Source organism: Cololabis saira, chromosome 8, assembly GCF_033807715.1.
Source record: "Cololabis saira isolate AMF1-May2022 chromosome 8, fColSai1.1, whole genome shotgun sequence".
In the NCBI taxonomy this organism is placed as follows: Eukaryota; Metazoa; Chordata; class Actinopteri; order Beloniformes; family Belonidae; genus Cololabis; species Cololabis saira.
In genome coordinates, this window is record NC_084594.1 from 18,055,484 (window position 1) to 18,074,756 (window position 19,273).

General features: G+C 40.4%; 1 protein-coding gene and 1 pseudogene across 2 annotated transcripts; one reads left to right on the plus strand and one right to left on the minus strand.

Annotated features, from left to right (window-relative positions):
- Positions 1 to 5,973: 5,973 nt before the first annotated feature.
- On the plus strand, positions 5,974 to 12,407 carry hmces (5-hydroxymethylcytosine binding, ES cell specific). Of its 2 annotated transcripts, XM_061726969.1 has the most exons (8): positions 5,974 to 6,066; positions 7,419 to 7,629; positions 10,147 to 10,290; positions 10,379 to 10,552; positions 11,135 to 11,289; positions 11,376 to 11,568; positions 11,666 to 11,850; positions 12,244 to 12,407. In XM_061726969.1, the coding sequence occupies exons 2-8, from the start codon at positions 7,441 to 7,443 to the stop codon at positions 12,320 to 12,322; spliced, it is 1,119 nt and encodes a 372-aa protein (XP_061582953.1). In that variant the 5' UTR covers positions 5,974 to 6,066; positions 7,419 to 7,440; the 3' UTR covers positions 12,323 to 12,407. The 2 variants fall into 2 exon arrangements, with proteins under 2 accessions (XP_061582953.1, XP_061582954.1); XM_061726970.1 differs by lacking the exon at positions 12,244 to 12,407 and having other exon boundaries at positions 11,666 to 12,001.
- A 6,646-nt stretch (positions 12,408 to 19,053) lies between these two features.
- LOC133449329 (transcription factor HES-5-like) overlaps positions 19,054 to 19,273 on the minus strand; it is a 676-nt pseudogene continuing 456 nt past the window's right edge.

The window sequence follows — 19,273 nt, forward strand, 5'->3', positions numbered from 1 at the left end:
CACTCCGTCAACGTACAAGTTATTTGTGAGACGAACATGGTTCTTCTGACGAATATAGTGGCACGGTGGCCTGGCTCCACGCATGACTCATTCATCCTGACGCACAGCAGTGTAGGAAGAAGACTGCAGGCCGGCGCTGCGCATGATGGCTGGCTCCTTGGTAAGTACACCATTGTAGAGATTCTAACTAAAGCCTGACTTATAATTGCTCTCATGTTATACATTTCAGGTGACAGTGGCTACCCCCTGAGGCGATGACTCCACCCCATTTACCAACCCGCAGAGCGCAGAGGAGGTGCGCTATAATGTCACCCATGCTCATGGGCGCTCCATTGTGGAGCGAGCCATCGGCCTCCTCAAATGCAGGTGGAGGTGTTTAGATCACTCGCGGGGCATGCTTCGGTACCACCCAACAAAGGTGTGCAAAATCATCAGGGCGTGTGGTGTTCTGCACAACGTGGCACTGAGGAATACCATTCCACTGCCACCTGGCCTCCCTCCCCAACAGCACGAGGACCCTGACCCACAGCCACCACCCCGACATGAAGAATACCAACAGGGAGCAAGGCTCCGTGAAGGTGTCATGCAGCGTTTGTAAGAAGACAAGTATGTTACATTTACTTCACATGTTTTTTAATTGAGCCGGCAATGTCGGACATTACGTCACACATGGTGTTCATCACAGCACGCATTTGTAGCAGTTCATTCTTCACGTCGTTAACAGCGCTGATCATGTCCCTCTGTGCTTGCAGCAAAAAAGCATGGATTTGCTGGTGTTAGGTTAAAAAGTCATCACAATATTAATAACTTTAGAAAAAGACACCGGAAACTGTCAGAAATGATTTTCAATGGCCTTCTGCAGAAGGTTGGAGAGGAATCCTGAGAAGCTTTAGGCAACACGGCCCTTCTCTTAGCTCGTCAGAACTTCTCTCAACTGGCTGTCTGCAGAGCTGGCGCTTTTATTAAGCAAAGGATGACAGGAATGACCATATTTGGAACAGTGAATGTATAGATGGACGATTGACAAAAACAGATGGTCACACACATGACTTTTCAGTTAAAGAGGCTTGGTATGAAGAAAACAAACAGACATCCTTAAAAACAAGGGTTCAATGGGTCAACTAAAACAGTACCTCTGTTGGTGGTTTGAACAGATGGTTTTTAAAAACACTGGGTTATTTACAAACCAGAAGTCACCAGGCCAAACTTCATGGGGGCCTCGTGTTATCAGATGGTCCAACTAAACCTAGCTAACCTTTAAGTCAGCTTAACGTCTTGAAATCACATGAAGGGTCAATAAATGAGCTCCTTCTGGAACTCTGTGAGGCTTTGCACAGATGTGTCTAAAGACACTGCTCAGCTGTTAACAAAGCCCTAAATACCTAAATACCATCAGGGAATGGCCTGTCTGTAACTTCTGTTCCTATTCTGATAGTTTTTTATTTTCATAATGACAATTTAATTCAAAAACGTTGATTAACTTCACAGCTGGAAAACAACCTTTTCAATGATTTTCCCCAAAAATGGCAGATTTGTTATATAAATGTTTTCATCCATCAGCTGAGATCAGATATGTGTGGCGACTGCACTACTGCTATTTCTACACTATTGGAGGATTGACTCCAGAGCTTTTAAGGATTGACACGACTGCAAACTAGTCCCAAAGTCCTCTAACAGAATAACCAGCTCCAACACCCCCCTCCACCTCAGAAAAGTAATGAATAGTAAATGTTACTGATTTAAATTGGACTGAATTTGGAGATGAATTTTAAATATTAAAGATTGAAATTACATTATTTACCATTAAAGTAATCAGATTACACCGTATATTAGCATCACTGAAATGGACCTGATGCTTAATCAATCACGATATGCAAATATTATTCATATATTTATTCAAACAAAGCCGTTATAAACACAAAACTGTAATTAAAGACACATGCAGATGCACCAAAACATTAAATCAAATGTAAAATACAAATAGTTTACAAAACTGTACATTACACAAGAGGAAGAACTGCTGATCACCAGATTCTGTCACCTTGTTGTGTAACGGCATCTCAGTTATCCGAGTCGGAGACCTGGAGAGACCTAGAGACCCGAGACCGAGAAAAAACCAGGACCACAAAAAAGTGGTCTTGAGACTTACGTCTCTTCATATCATTGCGACTAGTTTATCAGCTGTTTGGTGGCTGGGTGACGGGACTCTTCACCCCGTTAACCCCTGCTGATGTACAGTCTGTTCCAGCAGGGTCCGACCCAGTCTGACTTCTCCTCAGGAGGACGTCCAGGTGATGAAGCAGCTGGTCTCCACGGCGGATTGGACTCGACTCACCGAAATCATCGTCCAGGGAGAAGCCTTCGACAAGAAGCTGAAGGCTGTGATGGCCAAGGTGACGCCTCTCACCCGTCCACTTTCTAAGGGCTGGAAACAATCCAGGCTTTATGAAGTAGGAGGTCTAGAAGTTCTGACTCTCTATAGTCACAGATTCTCACACATTTTTCACATTTATAAATGTGCAAATCTTCCTGGAAAAAGTCATAAATTCTGGCTTTGTAAACTCAAAAATTTAACCACCAAACTCTGATGAAAACTCAGAAACTTAACAAAACTGCAGGTTTGTGAGAAGCCCGTCTCAGACCACCTCTCAGACGGTTCTGATCCGACTCAGGATTTCAGCTCACAGTGAAGCTTCTCTGTTTCCACTCGAGTGTTTTCACTGCAGCTGAGAACAAATACTGGATTTGGAGGTAGATCTTGTATCTGTGGGCCTCTGCGGGTTATCTTATTATTCTATTATTGTTACCTTATAGGCCACATGACCCCCGGGACAGGGGTCAGGCCCCGCTGACCTGCTCCCAGCCGCCCCCCCGAGCCCCTGAAGGACCACCAGGATCTCTTGAAGAACCACAGGATCCTGAAGAACCACCAGGCTCCCTCGACTCCCTTTAATCAACTCCTCCCCTGCCCCTGGGGGGGCTTCAGGGTTCAAATTTAAAGCAAATTAAATATTTGTGTTGCATTAAAGAATAAAATAAAACAATAATTTGTTTTACAACTTAAGTCGAGTTTACGTCTATCATTTGTACATTTGCACATATCTCAGTGTTATTTGCATTTGTGTGGTTGCTAAGCAAGCTAACCGTTGCAGAAAATACGGGGAGCCGTTGAGGGTCTTGGCCAATGAAGAGAGCCTGACACGTCGGGCTTATGCACACATGCCCCCGGGAGTGCAGAGCGAGCTAGCCCGGTGTTCTGCCAATTTCTGCTACCTGCCGGGAAATGCTACTTTGTGGTTCTGCGCATGCGCACAATCGATTTTCAAAGTTTGCATCATTTCTTGCACGATGTAAAATAGATAAGAGATGTTGAGTATTTGATCCTTCAAAATACACTACCCATGACATGAATGCATTACACTTTGTGAACATTATGTGATAAAGAGAAAAAACTATTCTATCGCTTTATTTGATATTCTTTCAGTCATTGGCCTTTATTTAAGCAGGCAAGTCATTAAGAACACATTCTTATTTACAATGACGGCCTGGCAAGAGACAAGGACCACTTGGGTGGAAAAGGAAGTGGTTTAGGGGGTAAAACACAGTAAAATTGTAGCTGTACAAAGGTAGAAAACCATTAGGTAGCATTTTTTGGGAAAGCAGCTAAAAATGGCAGAACACCGGGACCAGTTCATCCGAGCTCTGTCCCCCACTGACTTGCGTGTGCAGGTTCAGCTGCAGCTTCCTCAGACCTTGCAGTCGGCCTTGCAGCTGGCCATAGAGAGAGCGCAGTGGTGGGGCGGAGCTGCGGAGAGCAGAGGGTGACTTCACCTTCGGCCCGGGCTGCAGTCGGGAGCTCCCCAACGGAAGTGAGACCAGCAACTCCTCCCCTGCCCCTGGGGGGGGGCTTCAGTGTTCAAATTTGAAGCAAATTAAATATATTTGTTGCATTAAAAAATAAAATCAAGGAAAAAAGGTGGAAAAAGAAATTAAAGCTGCAAGCAGCGATGAATGGGCACTCGCACCCTTGTCCACGTTCAGGCGTGCTGCAGTGGAAGCGCTTGTATGACTTGCATTTAGATGTCTTCAGGCCTGGACATTTAGCGGATGACACCACCCATGACTCTCTATGTCAAACCATTCAAAAGTTATGGCAGAAAGTAGGAACTATCAAATATGGACCAATTTAACTTATTTAATCTCGAATTAATATTGTCAATTTATGTATCTACTTTCATCAACTTATCTACACACACACACACACACACAAACTGATGTCGTCTTTTGTTGTTTGCACTGTATGTTAATAAATAAATGTAAAAAAAAAAATGGACCAATCAGATGAAGGGGGGGCGCGCTTTTTGGCGTCTATCATCACCACACTAACGCTTTTGACTGAGAAAAGTAATACGCATCGTCGCAGGATCGAGACGCACATTTTGATGTATAACACACCTGGGTGCACGTTACGATTCGGGCGAAGAAATGGCCGAAGAAATGGCATAAATTGCGGCAAAATTACACAATTCAAAATGGCCGACTTCCTGTTCAGTTTTGGCCATGGCGCCAAGAGACTTTTCTTTAAGTTGCGACATGATACAGGTGTGTACATCAACTGTATTGTGGGGCTTGAGGCACAAAGTTTTCTAGGGGGCGCTGTTGAGCCATTAGGCCACGTCCATTAATGCAAACCATGAAATATCAAATTTATCGCCAGGCCTGGCTTGCGTGCAAAACTTGGTGACTTTTGGGGCACGTTTAGCGGGGTAAAAAGGCCCTCCTTTTGTCAGAAGAAGGAAAGAAAAAAAAGAAAACGAGAAAAAGTGCGAAGGCCCTAATAAAACATACCACCAAGACCAAAGTATAAAAAAGTGTTGCCACAGTACTGGGTATTAAAAGCCACCCTGAATAAATACGTTTTCAGTTTAGATTTAAAAAGGCCCAACACTTTTGGTGCATGTTTAGGGGGGCAAAAAGGCCCTCATTTCGTCTGAAAAATAAAAATCTGAAAAACAAGGAAAACATTTTTTAAAAATAAGCTACCTAGGAGTGATAGAGGCATGGCAAGTAACATGAAGACCTGTGGCCTACTTATAATCTCTAATATTATTATATATAATATATAATATTATTCACTCTTTCTTTTTTTAAATATTTTTATCACGGTTTTTTTCATTTTTATCTCCCAGTGCTCCTACCTAAGTCAGTCCCGGCATTGCTCCCTCTACCAACCCCGGGAGGGCCATACTGAGCTCAAATCTCCTCCTTATTACTCACTCTTTCAACTCAAATAACGTACTACTAACAAAACTGAATTCAACTCACTGGTTATTACGATTATTATGGACTGAATTTATCAAATTAAAAGTTGAAAGTCCCTATTGAATAACTTACAGAAGTGGTCCTTAAATCAGGCCTAAAAACATTAGTTTACTGAAGTGTACTGCTAAATTAAATACTTAGCCTACCTGCTGTACTCTACTGTCTTTATTTTTAACAACTTGTGCTTTTTATTATTGTACCTCTTTTCTTATCATTTTATGTCATTTATTTGTTATTTAAGCATACTCATTAAATTGAATACTTTCTGAAAACCGCGAGTGAGATGTGTACCTGCGGTACTCTACTGCCCTTAGTTTTCAACAACTTGTGCTTTTTATTATATTACCTTCTTTTCTCATAATTTTATTTCATTTTATTTGTTACTTACTGTCTAATTATGTCTTGCCGCTTTTAATGTTGATGTAAAGCACTTTGAATTACCTTGTGTTGAATTGTGCTATATAAATAAACTTGCCATGCCTCGCCTTGCCTTTGAATGATGAACCCAAAACCCCACAACACGCTACTTTTGATATTTTAAAGCGATTTCACAAAACAAACGCCCAAAGTCGCTTATAATAGCGGACCTGGCAACCACGTGGAGACTCGCAGGGGCGCGCTTCTCGTCATGACACCGGAAGTGACGCGGTGAGCTGGTCTCGCTTTCATAACTGAAGTCTGTTGTGTTTTCCTCCTATTCATATTCAGCTGTACTTTGTGACAAAACACAACATTTTAAACCAGGTAAGCCAAGTATAGTTTCTAGGATGCGTCGTTTCAGCCAGATAGAGTTAAATGCGTTTTTGTGTTGGACTAACGGCGCCTTAGTTGCCACTTTCATCATTGATTTTTACTGTCTGCATTACTTTTATACTTTTATTCTTTTATTTCCTACATTGCTTTTATTCAATATCATTGCACCTAAATGTTTCTATATGATCATTTTTATCTCTTATTCTTATTTGTTGTTATTTTTATCTCTATATTTCGTTTGTTCTTATCATGTCTATATTTAATCATGTTTTTTACTGCTGTAAAGCCCTTTGCTGCCAGTAATGCACACCTGCTGCAGCCACACTGTGATGGTTGTACTATGAATTAGAGCTACTATATGACTCACAGTGCACAACAGTGTGTGTGATAGGACCTACGACTCAGTGCAGTATTTTTACCTTTTTATATTCAACACTGTTTTTATCCTATCTTAGTAATTGCTCTATAAAGGAATTTAGAACTGAATTCTGTCAAAATGATGTATATATCATTGCACTTAAATGTTTCGATATGATAATTTTTATCTTTTATTTTTATTTGCTATTATTGTTTATTTCTCTATTTCTCATTGTTCTTAACTAGGGCTGGGGATCGATTCAAATGTCAAGAATCGATTCGATTCCGATTCTTAAGATTCAGAATCGATTTTCAAGATTTGATTCGATCCGATTCGATTCAGATATTGATTTGTTTTAGTGTTATTAAAACTGTTTTTTCAGCTGTTGCATGAATGATATGACTGTAGTTATGCAACATATTAATACTAGTATTATATTGAGATTCAACAGCAAGTATTGGCAGCTAATGATGCTGTAAAGACCAATCACCTCCCAGAATGCTGATAGAACTGCTTTCAGAAACATCTGTGGGTCAGAATTATCAAACAGATCCAGGGCAAACAGAAGACGAATGAAATCTGTTTTATTTTTTCGCATATTCCGTTAAAAGTTTTTCCATTTTTTGTCTATTTTGGTTTTTAGCATGTTTGTAGTAATGTAGTAATGTTTTCATACCTTTAAACATATTTAAAGGCAAAAACATGGCACCAGTTATTCTCGTGTCGAACAAAACATTCCTTTTTTGGGCATAAACAAAAAAATACTAAAAGTTGTAATGATGAAAAAAAATCAATCTTTAGACATACACATCGATTTTTAGGAATTAATTATGGGAATCGATTTAGAATCAGAAAATAGATTTTTTTCAACACTATTCTTAACATGTTTATTGCTACTGTGGCAGCACTTTGAGCTGCAATTCTTGTATGAAAGGTGCTATACAAATAAAGTTTATTACTATTATATTATTATTATCTTCCCCAGGTGTGTGCAGGGTGTTGTTGACATGTGCGGGAGAACCGCCTGCACCCTCGCCCCCGACGAGCTGAGCCGAGCCTGCGTGTACACGGCCCGGGGAGGACGCAGGCTGCAGCCCCGCTGGAGGGACGGAGACGGAGACAAGTACCACGTCTCCTACAACAAGAGCCCACAGTCCCGCAGCCCGGTGCTGCTGTCACGCAGGCACTTCGACGAGGTATCTACACGTCTGCTCAAACCTAAAAGGTTTTACTTGCTTTTATGAAAACGTTAAAGGTCAATTATATTCAGTAAAGTGCAAGCTCAGGAAGGGTGACTGATAATCAAACTGTCCTGTCTGGCTGAAAGTGAAAACACTTTAGGAAATCACTCACTGGTGGAAAAAACTAAAACTGACACTGGATGTGACTTCTAATCATTCATTTTTGAGTAGTAGGCACGGCAAGGCAAGTTTATTTATATAGCACAATTAAACACAAGGTAATCCAAAGTGCTTTACATCAACATTAAAAGCGGCAAGACATAATTAGACAGTAAATAACAAATAAAATGAAATAAAATTATGAGAAAAGAAGGTAAAATAATAAAAAGCACAAGTTGCTGAAAACGAAGGGCAGTAGAGTACCGCAGGTACACATCTCATTTGCGGTTTTCAGAAAGTATTTAATTTAAGAGTACGCTTAAATACCAAATAAATGAGAAAAAAAATTATACGAAAAGATAAAGTAAATAACAAATAAAATGAAATAAAATTATGAGAAAAAAAGGTAAAATAATAAAAAGCACAAGTTGTTAAAAATAAGGGCAGTAGAGTACAGCAGGTAAGTATTTAATTTAAGAGTACGCTTCAGTAAACAGTAATGTTTTTAGGCCTGATTTAAAGGAGCTTACAGTTGGAGCAGACCTCAGGTCTACAGGAAGAGTAGAATATTGCTTAAATAAGGATTTAAAACACATCACCAGGCAATTTTGCCAGGACTTCAGCCCCCAGCAGGGGTGGCCAACCCTGGTCCTTGAGGGCCCCTATCCAGCATGTTTTAGATGTTTCCCTGCTTCCTCACACCTGATTCAAATGAATCATCATCATCATCATCAGCTGGGCATAAAGGTCTAGACCAGTGCTTCTCAATCCTGGTCCTCGAGTACCACTGTCCTGCATGTTTTAGATGTTTCCCTGCACCAACACACCTGATTCTAATTAAAGGTCCTAATTAGCTTGTCACCAAGGTCTGCACAGTTCTGTTGATGACACAGGTACTTGTATCACGGTGTGCTGAAGCAGGGAAACATCTAAAACATGCAGGACAGTGGTACTCGAGGACCAGGATTGAGAAACACTGGTCTAGACAACTCTGTTCGTGACACAGCTACTTTTATCACAGTGTGGAAGAGAAGGGAACACACAAACATGGGGCCCTCGAGGACCAGGGTTGGCCACCCCCTAATGTCATTTCATTTCAATTTGAAACTACCTCAAAATTATGATATTAAAATTGATGTCAACTATATTATTTATTTACTACTACTATAATTGTCATTTAGCAGATGCTTTTATCCTAAGCGACTTACATCTGAGACACACAAACTCACCAAGGTGGTTTATCTTGGTTGCCATTCCAGGGCTTGGACCCGGGACCTCCAGACCCAAGCCCACCTCTGTAACCACTAGACTATAAATTTAAATGTACTTGAGGCAGGGTTTATGTCCTATTGAAGTTAGTAAGGACTTAAACATTTACTATATTTTTGGACATTTTTAAAAAGGGCAATTTTCCCACTACTTTTGTCAAATAGAGCAGCTTATACCATGTCCAGTTCAAACGTGTTAATATACTGAGACTGCTTAGGTTTAATTCCCTCTTGGATAGTAAAGAGTACAAATCCAAATATAGAAATAGAGTTTGTACTTTGTAAAAGGCCAACTTCCTGAGTCATCAAAAATGAAATTACTTTATATTTTAGATGGTAAAATCTATAAGTAACAGATAATAAAGGCATGATAGCTAGATAATAGACTTTATTCCATAGTCTTTAGATTATACAGACTATAGATAAAAGGTTTCACAAATCTCAATCTGTTTTATATAGTGTACATTGTGATTTTTGAACTGGACCTGGTCTTTGGCGGTCTTACTGCCAAACCAGTAAAATGGAAATGGCCCTGTTTTGCATATTCACAAATAGAATAACGGTTTCACATACCACAAACTGATTTGTATAGTCTGCAAGCTATTTTAATCCGTGTTTGAGAAAACGCAGTGTTGCGTTTTTTTTAACTGCTAAAGCAGGGAAAGTGATATTTACTGACTCAGTAATGTCACTGGAATTGCAATATTAGGGTCCTTTTACAAAATTGGAAGCTAACTGCAATGTCGTGCAATACGAGCAACACGACAACCGCAAAATAACGTGAGGGCGCCAACCTGGGTGTTTCTGAGAGAAAATGAGGAGTTTACCTGTCAACATGACTTTCAGAAAATCCAGGAGAGAGTTGGAGGACATTTTATGGAAAATGGGATGATAAACTTGTAGGAAGAAAAAAACTAAAGCGGGTGGCTTTTGCTGCGAGAGGTGAAGCGTCATAAAGTCAACTGGAAGATGATAGAACGGGTGTGCGTTTCACAAAAATAATGTCATGTTGATGGGTAAACTCTAATATTATTGTCTTCAGTTTTTGATGTGATATGTATTTTAGGTGCCAATGTTACTTTTTCCGTTGTTCATGTTCCCTCAGAATGCCCCTGTGGATGAATGCATTTTGGCGTCCATGCGTTGGGGTTTGATACCGTCATGGTTCAAGGAAAATGACCCGAGCAAGATGCAGTACAGCACCAACAACTGCCGCAGTGAGAATATACTGGAGAAGAAGTCATACAAGGTGCACGCAGTTGTACAGAACAGTACTATCTCCTTTTAATGAGTTTCTCTGTGCACGGTTGTCTCACTGCCTTGTTTTCTCTCTAAAGACCCCCTTACTAAAGGGACAGCGCTGCGTTATCCTGGCTGATGGGTTTTATGAGTGGCAGAAGACAGACAAGGGGAAGCAGCCGTTCTTCATCTACTTCCCTCAGACTCATCCTCCCAAGGAGAAGTCGGAGACGGTGTGCCCTCCAGAGGATACATCCCCTGCTTTGTCAGAGGTTTGGACTGGATTTCCTGTGACAATTAAAACAATCTGTCCTATAAGAACAAAGACAAAACATTTGGACAGTCGTGTAAAAATTGATGATGATTGTCTATATCCTGACTTTAAGTTTTTTTTTTTTTTAAGGTGGCATTCCTTTTCACATAATTGCATGTCCCCTAGTTTCTTTAGTTCAAAATTGCATATAAGATACAATTTTCCTGTTTCAAATCCCAGTTTGCATGTTCTCCTCGTGCTTGTGTGGGGTTTTTTCCTCCCACAGACTAAATGCATGTATTTCAGGTTAGTTGGGGATGGGAGCAAGTCTGTGAGGTCGGTTTGTTAAATGTGGCTCTGCAATAGATTGACGTGAGTGGGGTGTAGCCCTCCCTTTTGCTCAAAGAGAGCTTGTATACGCTCCAGCAGAACACCGTGACCCTGAATAGGAATAAGCAGGTATAGATAGTGGATGGATGGTGTGTTATCTCCACTCCTCTCCTCTGGTCTGTCCTCTGGTCAGTGAAGAGGTGGAGTTGTGATGATAAAAGATGCACGGATGTAAGGGGACTTGACCTTCTGCTCTGTTTGTGTTTGCAAGGATGGAGAAGCACCAGCTGAGTGGACTGGATGGAGGTTGCTGACAATGGCCGGAGTGTTTGACTGCTGGACACCACCTGATGGTGGAGAACCTTTGTACACATACACTGTAATTACTGTGGATGCTTCCCCGAATCTGAAATCCATTCATCATAGGTGAGTTTTCTGGCAAGAAAATATGTGCCGGTTCTCTTTTTGGATGTAGCTACATGATCTTACAATTCTTTCTAATTGTTTTTAAGGATGCCTGCGATCCTAGATGGAGAGAAAGAAGTGAGAATGTGGCTGGATTTTGGGGAGGTCAAGTCACTCGACACCCTGAAACTGCTTCAGTCTAAAGACATCCTGACGTATCACCCTGTGTCCACTCAAGTCAATAACTCACGATGCGACTCCCCTGAATGCCTGCAGCCAGTGGATCTCAGCATCCAAAAGGTAATAACAGATGTCGTTTCACTGTGTTTGTAACATGTGACGATACATGTAGTTACCAGCTGCAATAAGCCAAAACATTTTAACCTTTGATGTCTAGAAACCCAAATCCACTGCAAGCAGTATGATGATGGCCAACTGGCTGTCAAGCAGTCCCCAATTAAAGAAAGAGGACTCCTGCACCAACAAGAAGAAGGAAGGGCAAGACGGCAAGATGGGCGCGAAGCGCAAAGCTACAGGACTTCAGCAGTGGCTTCAAGGAACAAATAAGACTCCAAAATCAGAGTGAGACCAGTGAAAGCTTGGCTGGCCTTAGAAGTCCATCTGTCTTTCAATTGTATATTTAAAAAAAAAAAAAAAAACATGTTCTCTTTTTTACTGCAATGATAAATGCATTTTATATTATAAGACAATAAAAGTGTGTCATGGAAATTTACTGTGGGCCCACAAGTGATTTTATGAAACGCAAGACATTATGACACAAGATGCTGTGCATTTATCAGGATATAATGATGAAAACTGTACTCTACACTGTCTCCTGGCCGGAAAACCCAACTTCCAGTTACAACGTGTAACCCTTAAGATTTTGGCATCCAGAGCTTCATATGTTTGCAAACACAAGCAAATTGCAGAGTCAGATATAAAGATTTATAACACATTTTTCTTTTCTTCCCCTAGCTCAAGTGGCAGAGCGGGTCGTCCAATGATCAGAAGGTCAGCGGTTCGAATCCCGCTCTGTCCCAGTTTGCTGTCGTAGTGTCCTTGGGCAAGACACCTTACCCACCTTGCCCCGTGTGAATGTGTATGAATGTTGGTGGTGGTCGGAGGGGCCGTTAGGCGCGATATGGCAGCCACGCTTCTGTCAGTCTGCCCCAGGGCAGCTGTGGCTACAATGTAGTTTACCACCACCGGAGAGAATGTGTATGAATGAATAATGATTTCTGTAAAGCGCTCTGGGTGCCTTGAAGGGCGCTATATAAATCCAAGTCATTATTATTATTATTATTATCATCTTGATATTTGCAAACATAGAAAAGTTTTGCAATAGTTGACAACAAAGGCATACCTGTTTATAGTAATCACGTATGAATGACATATATTAATACAGGTATCTGATATAACTCCAAGTCTATCAGCTAAATTGACACTGATGTGGTTCAATTCCATGTCAAATGGTTAATAAATAGTAATAGCTTAAAACTGTTTCCACAACCGAGGAAAAAGCTGAAGCTTTTTTTCATGTGATGTTCAAAACCTGAGCAGAAGTGGCTTTTATCGTGGCAGAAAAAAAGTCTCGAGACATCAAGCATGAAAAAAAAGTGCAAAAATTAATAAAATCTACACACATCGTTTGCTCGCCTGATTCAAGGACTTCTCTCTGAAGGTATTATGCAGTCGCATCACACACCAGAACACAACAATCTGCTCGCCGGTGTAACCTAAGGACTGGAACGTCTCCTGACCTGCTGCGTCCCGCTCAAATAAATAAATGTACTCTAAAACTTTTCGTCTTTCACGTGAGGTCAGACGTTTTAAAGTTTTATGTTTTATGTATGTATGTATTTTATGTAGTTTATTTATACAATTGTGTTTCAACGATATTCATGTTGGTGGGTCTTTTGTTTGGTACTATTTAAATACTTCATCAGCATACAGATGGAGTTTTTATAGTATTTACTGAATTAATTTGAAATAAGCAAAAACCTAAATTCATCAGCTGCATTTGTGTTTGTCTGAGTCTCCCATGATGCAGTGTTAGAGGGGAGATACAAGTGTTAATTATTTTCTGCTCCCCTCTCTACATCTGCCTCTAATTACAGCCATCATATATAATAATATGTGTAATGATCCTACAGTAACAGCAATACAGGACGAGATTGTTGGAAACCAGAGCAAACTCTCAAACTCACATTGCTGATGCTAATTAATACCTTTTTTACACTTCGAAAACTTTACACTGTTAACTGTTGATATAATTACTTTATCGTCTATTTTTAATTAAATCTTGAGGACTATTTTTTGTAGAAAACAAATTAGCAATCAGGAAATAAGGTCAATGTGATGCTCGTGACGTGAGGACTGCAGAGAGAGAGGCCACACTTTCAATTATCGAAAGAGTGCGGAAAAGCTCAGGGGAAAAGTCAAGTTCAAGTTTATTTGCATTTTTTAACACCAAATTATTTTGAGGACACAGCTGCTTTAAGCTCCTCTCTGAGTAAACACGTGGACCCTCTGATCAAAGAAAGGATTCGTCCTGGTTCGAAACAGAAACCGCAAGCCAAAGGCAGTTTACTGAAGACAAGTTTTCTTTTTGGTTATATTTTGAAATGCTTGCGTTGTTTCTTTCCAGACGGTTGGTGACATCAGCCCCGGTTCTGTCAGAGCCAGAACCAACAGAACCCGTCGATCATTTGATTGTGTAAAAGAAAATTGACATTAACATTGTTGAAGCGTCTTCTAGTTCAATAAATATATAAACGCTGACCAATTACAAACTTTGAAATGACATTGAAACAACATTGAACATCTTTTTGTGAAAGATAAATTCAGTTAATTAGACTACTAATTTTTTTTTTTTTTTTATTGATGCAATTTGACAATCTAATCCAAATTTTGACCCCAAACCAGGATTCAACATTTCTGTTTACACGTGGGATATTGAGGCGGCTGCTGTTTGACTTGTGGTTGCCTGCTGACGGGTTCATGATGCAAAACATGTCATCTCTGCTCTGAACACAAAAGTCATCTTAGATGTTATTAAGTATGTTTAGGTTCTTCTTTACAGCTAATCAGATTTTAATATGAAAACACAAAGATACATTGTATGTATCCTAAGAATGCACATATTCAATGCAAGGGGGGTGGTAGTCTAGTGGCTACAGAGGTGGGTTTGCCCCGGAGTGGCAACCAAGATGAACCACCTCGGGCCCCTGAGCAAGGCCCTTAACCCTAATTGCTCCATGGTGTATGTGTCTCAGATGTAAGTCGCTTTGGATAAAAGTGTCTGCTAAATGACAGTAGTAATAGTAGTACATTATAAAGCCTCTAACCTCTCTGCTTTCAGACAATATGTGATACCAGGTTGGACTCACACAAAAAGAGCAGTGGTATCATTTTTCAATCAAAAAGCAAAACATGAAACTGAAAGCGGCCGCTACGTGTCCAGACTCCCTGTTAGCTCACTCGTCAGGTCAGAGGTCTGGATCTATTGTCCCTCAGCGGCTCTGAGAGTGAGGTTCCTCTGGTTTCCCACACTCCATCATCTCCCTGCAGGAACAAGAGAAGTGTGTCTCATCATTCATCACAGTAAATCAACTGTCATGACTCTTTAAAGGGAGGAATTGGAGTCAAACACTCATACACAGTTTTTGTTGTCCTAAGTTCACATGTCTTTTAGTTTGTAGTTTAACTTGTACACATTTCTAGTATTTTCCAGAATTCCCATCTTATATAGACGTTATTAAAATGTGATAAATTTGACCTTTTTTAATTTTTATATAGCCTTATTTATCCTGGTAAGTCAACTGAGAACCATTTCCCACTAAAGACAGCATGGGGTAGGTCTAGCAGCTGTCTTCTGCCTTGTGGTTTGTAGATTTGTATCTTAAACTAAATAAATTACCGTACCTTTTTTTTTTTGTCTGCATATATATTAATGGTTAATACAATGTTGGTAAGAAACTAAAGCATACATGCGGCCAGGAGGCCCACACCCCCCAGGCCAACGACCCCCACCCGGCGAGAGGCCAGCCTGCCCGGAGAGACGGGACCACCCCGACCGCCGATGCGGGCAGGTGCACCCGCCCCTACGAAAGCGGCCCCCCAGAACCAAAGGAGCGCCCCGCTGCAGCCTGCACGGGCAGCGGGGGGGGCCGGAGACGAGCCCGGAGAGAGGGAACCCCCCCCCCAACAGGGCGACACCCGCGCAGGCCCAACAACGGAGGGCCCCAGACCCAGGCACACCCATTCATCCATCCATCCATTTTCTATAATAGTAATAGTATAATAATAATAATAATAATATTTTTTTTGTCCTGCTGATGGAGGCCCAAAATTTTGTGCATCTTCCATCGCAGGACCCCTGGATACCCACACTCACAGACAAAGACAAGGACACTCATTCACTCACCATTTCCCCCTCCCCGGGGGGGTCCAGCACCGCCAGGTAGCCCCCCGGTCAGCATGGCGAGCCCCGCCAGGCACCGCGACCAACCGGCCGACGAGTGAACGCTCCCGCCCCTGTGTTGAGTGGATGTGGCTAATGCCATAAAAACATACCTTCAAGACATTAGACAACAAGCTTTCTTTTCTAGGACATGCATTAATGATAAAAATATTTCTTCTGTCTCTGGTCTGTTGTTTGAGTAGAAAGTTGCTCCCAGTTTTCCACCCTCAGTCTTTTAATAGTGTGATTGAAGGGGACTGAACCTATCTCACCAAGCATCTGGCGGGAAATGACATGATTGGCTGTCTCAAATGTTTGATAAAATCTCTAAGTGCTCTCAAAAGTATGAATAGTCACATTAAATAATTGCATCTAACAAAGGTACAGTTCTTGTTAAGTTAAAATGTTGCTTCATCGTTTTCTTTAAACCAGTGCATTGTAAAGGTACTGTAATTTACAACTGCTTGGGAAGTGTGAGAAGGTCCAGCAGACAACATTTTACTGATGTTGTGGTCAAGGATATTAATTAAAGTCAGCTTCAACTCCTTTCTCAACAGATTTTGCACACTTCGTCCATCTACATGGGATCCATGTTAAAATTATTTAACTGTCTATGCAGTCGCTTCGGCTGCTTTCACAGGACAGTGCAGAAGCAGGAGGATTCAGACGCAAGAAACCAGGAGACCGGAGTTTGGGAACAATCTCCTTTACTAAGCAAGAGATGCCTCCACAGCAGGACATGCCAGAAACTCACAAAATGAATAAACACAAAATGAAGAGATGAGCTGGGAACCATGACAAGAAACACAGCAGGACATTACAACAAACGGACTAGCAAAGGGAGAAAGGAGTCTATAAAGAGGTCTATAAAAAGAACATGTCTGACTACTCATGAGCTAATAAGGAGCAAGTCAGGTTGATCAGACCAGAAACAGACAATATTTGAAATCAAACCAAATACCACACTGTTTAAAGGGGATAAAACAATTATTTCAAGTGAAAACAAGAAGTAAAGTAAAACAGCTATACACAAAACAAGACCGAGAAACAAAACAGTGCAATGAAACAAATCTAATACTGTTTAAAATTGTATTAAACTGTATATACTGCATGTTTTTAGGATGTTGTAGGTTAAAGATGACGATTTTGAAAGACTTTTGTAGTGACAACAGTAACTGAATTTTGTCTGTAAGTAGCCAGTTTAAGCCCCTCTATCGAGCATTACCACTTCTGACCACATGTGGCAATGTATCAGCAGGCAGTTGAACAAACACCACAACATGTGCTGGGCGAGTATTTTCAGTTGGTCTTTCTGTCAAACTTTCAGATCTGTTTTTCTCCTCGTGGTCGGAAGTGGTATTACCACACAGAGTGACTTTAAAGGGCACCAGGAATTAACATATTCATCAATGTGACTTCATCATAATCTCAGGAAAAAAAATTGTCCCTGTTTTGGTGGAATATGAAAAGATAATAAAACTGATGGAGGTTTCCTTGCTGTCCAGATGTAGCAGTGCGTCTTTGGTCTTGTTGTGAATGGTCTGAGTAGAAAGCTGTTCTCCGTTTCCCACACTCGGTCCTGAATGGTGCGGTCAGTTTTCTACAAAAGGGCTCTGAAAGACCCTTTGGTGACAGATGCTGGTGGCGCGCTCCAACAGAGACTGAGCTGACGTCACCAACCATCTGGAGGGAAACTACGTGATTGGCTGCCTCTAAAGAATCGATAATTACGAAAGAAAAATGAAAATGTTAAGCTTTCAACAATTATGAAGCATCTTCTGCTTCAGTTTGCAGTTTCAGAGGGTATAAAGATTTGCCAAATCTGTATTTACAATAGTCATCTGTTTGTGATGTTAAAAATGCAATTAACTTCAACTCTGCCTCTTCTCTTGAGAGCTTTACAGCTTCCCCACACAAATTTGAATGAGTTTGTTCTAGACAGAAACTTGTATCTTCCTCCCAGTGTTGTCCCTATTTCACTATACGATAAATATATACCTCCTCATAATTGACAGCTGCCATTAATGGCGTGATTGTAGATGTCATTAGAAAGTCTCATCAGACCAAACTATTTTTCTCCCAACAGTGACTAATTTCTTGTTTTAATTAGTGTCCTATTGTAAACTGTGGCATTTAAGAGAATAATCAGAACTAAACAAGTCATTTTCTCACATGAAGCGTATCTAATCTTTTTATCAGTCAAAATGAAAATTCACTAGGATTTTATTTGGGGTTAGAATAAATTGATAAATGACAAAATGTCAGATTTAAGTTTTGCAACGATAATAAAACACCAAATCAGACCAAAAGAAAAACAAACTGCCAGAATTAACTAAGTAGTAAGTAAGAGTAAAAGTCGGCCACAGACAAACACAAATGCACCTTATTAGTTTTTTTTTTTTTTATTTCAAATAAACTCAGTCAAAAAATATGAAAACTCCAACTGGAGTCACAGAAATGTGATGATACGTCACAATAACAATCTCCAAGACACTTTCTTACAAAGAGCAGAGGAGCAGTCGTCTTCACAAAAGACAGAAACATTGAGAGATGAAACATTGACTGTTTTACATAAACATATTTCATACTTAGCATAATCTGCACTTTATAACAAATGCAAAGATAAAAGTGATCCAAGAGCAGATCGTGTTAAGATCATCACAAAGTGATGTCAGCAGTTTCACAACAACTTCTTTCTTCTTTAAAAAAAAAAGTTAAATGATCAATATGATCTTGTTAAGTGAGGACCATGTTGATACGCTCTCCTTTTGAACCAAAGGGATGTAAAAACATTTAGATCTCAATACAGATCAATAGATTTGGGTTCAGAGGAAATGTCCAGGCAACAAAATTAAATACATTTTACAAAAATGATAAAACTTAATTTCATAATGTCTCATCACAGAGATGCACTTATTCAAACTATAAAAGTTCATATTTGAATTGATTTTGATTTCATTTAATCCTCAAGCATGATGGAGGTTTTTTTTATAAACTTAAACTGTGAAACACAGTAAATTAAACAACTTTCTGTAAATACAGAAGGATACTTGAATCTGATGGAATTAAGCTCCATTAATATTTAACCAATGTGGTTTGTACAGGATGTTTTTCTTATAGCAAGAGGTTTTTCTTTTCTAAAATAGAAAGAACGATGCTGTAATTTCTTCAGGAAATACCATGTTGTGAAAAAAAATCACAAAATTAAACTTCGTGTTCATACACGAGAACATGTTTATAGAATTTAAAGGAATTCAGTTCAGTAATCAATGACCAATATGGTCTCCTCAGTTCATCAGGTTGTAACTCCAGTCTGCAGGAGTCTACCACGGCCTCCAGGGGGCGCTGTTGACTGGACTCTTGTCTTTGCTGATGCTGCTCTGGACTGAGGAGCTCAGAGGAGAGAAGTCAGCGTCTCTCAGGTTCTTCTCAGAGGAAGATTTCAGCTGGTTGAAGTGTCTCAGGAGTCCTCTCTGGGACTGAGTCTTCACCTCCTCCTTGGACAGGAAGTTCCCCACCTCTTGGACACATCTGGAGTAGCCC

Bases quoted from the DNA above. Each gene is read 5' to 3' on its own strand.
- hmces (XM_061726969.1), top strand. From the start codon at position 7,441: ATGTGCGGGAGAACCGCCTGCACCCTCGCCCCCGACGAGCTGAGCCGA. The intron at 10,291-10,378 runs GTGCACGCAGTT...TTCTCTCTAAAG, and splicing joins TGGAGAAGAAGTCATACAAG to ACCCCCTTACTAAAGGGACA. The intron at 10,553-11,134 runs GTTTGGACTGGA...TGTGTTTGCAAG, and splicing joins CATCCCCTGCTTTGTCAGAG to GATGGAGAAGCACCAGCTGA.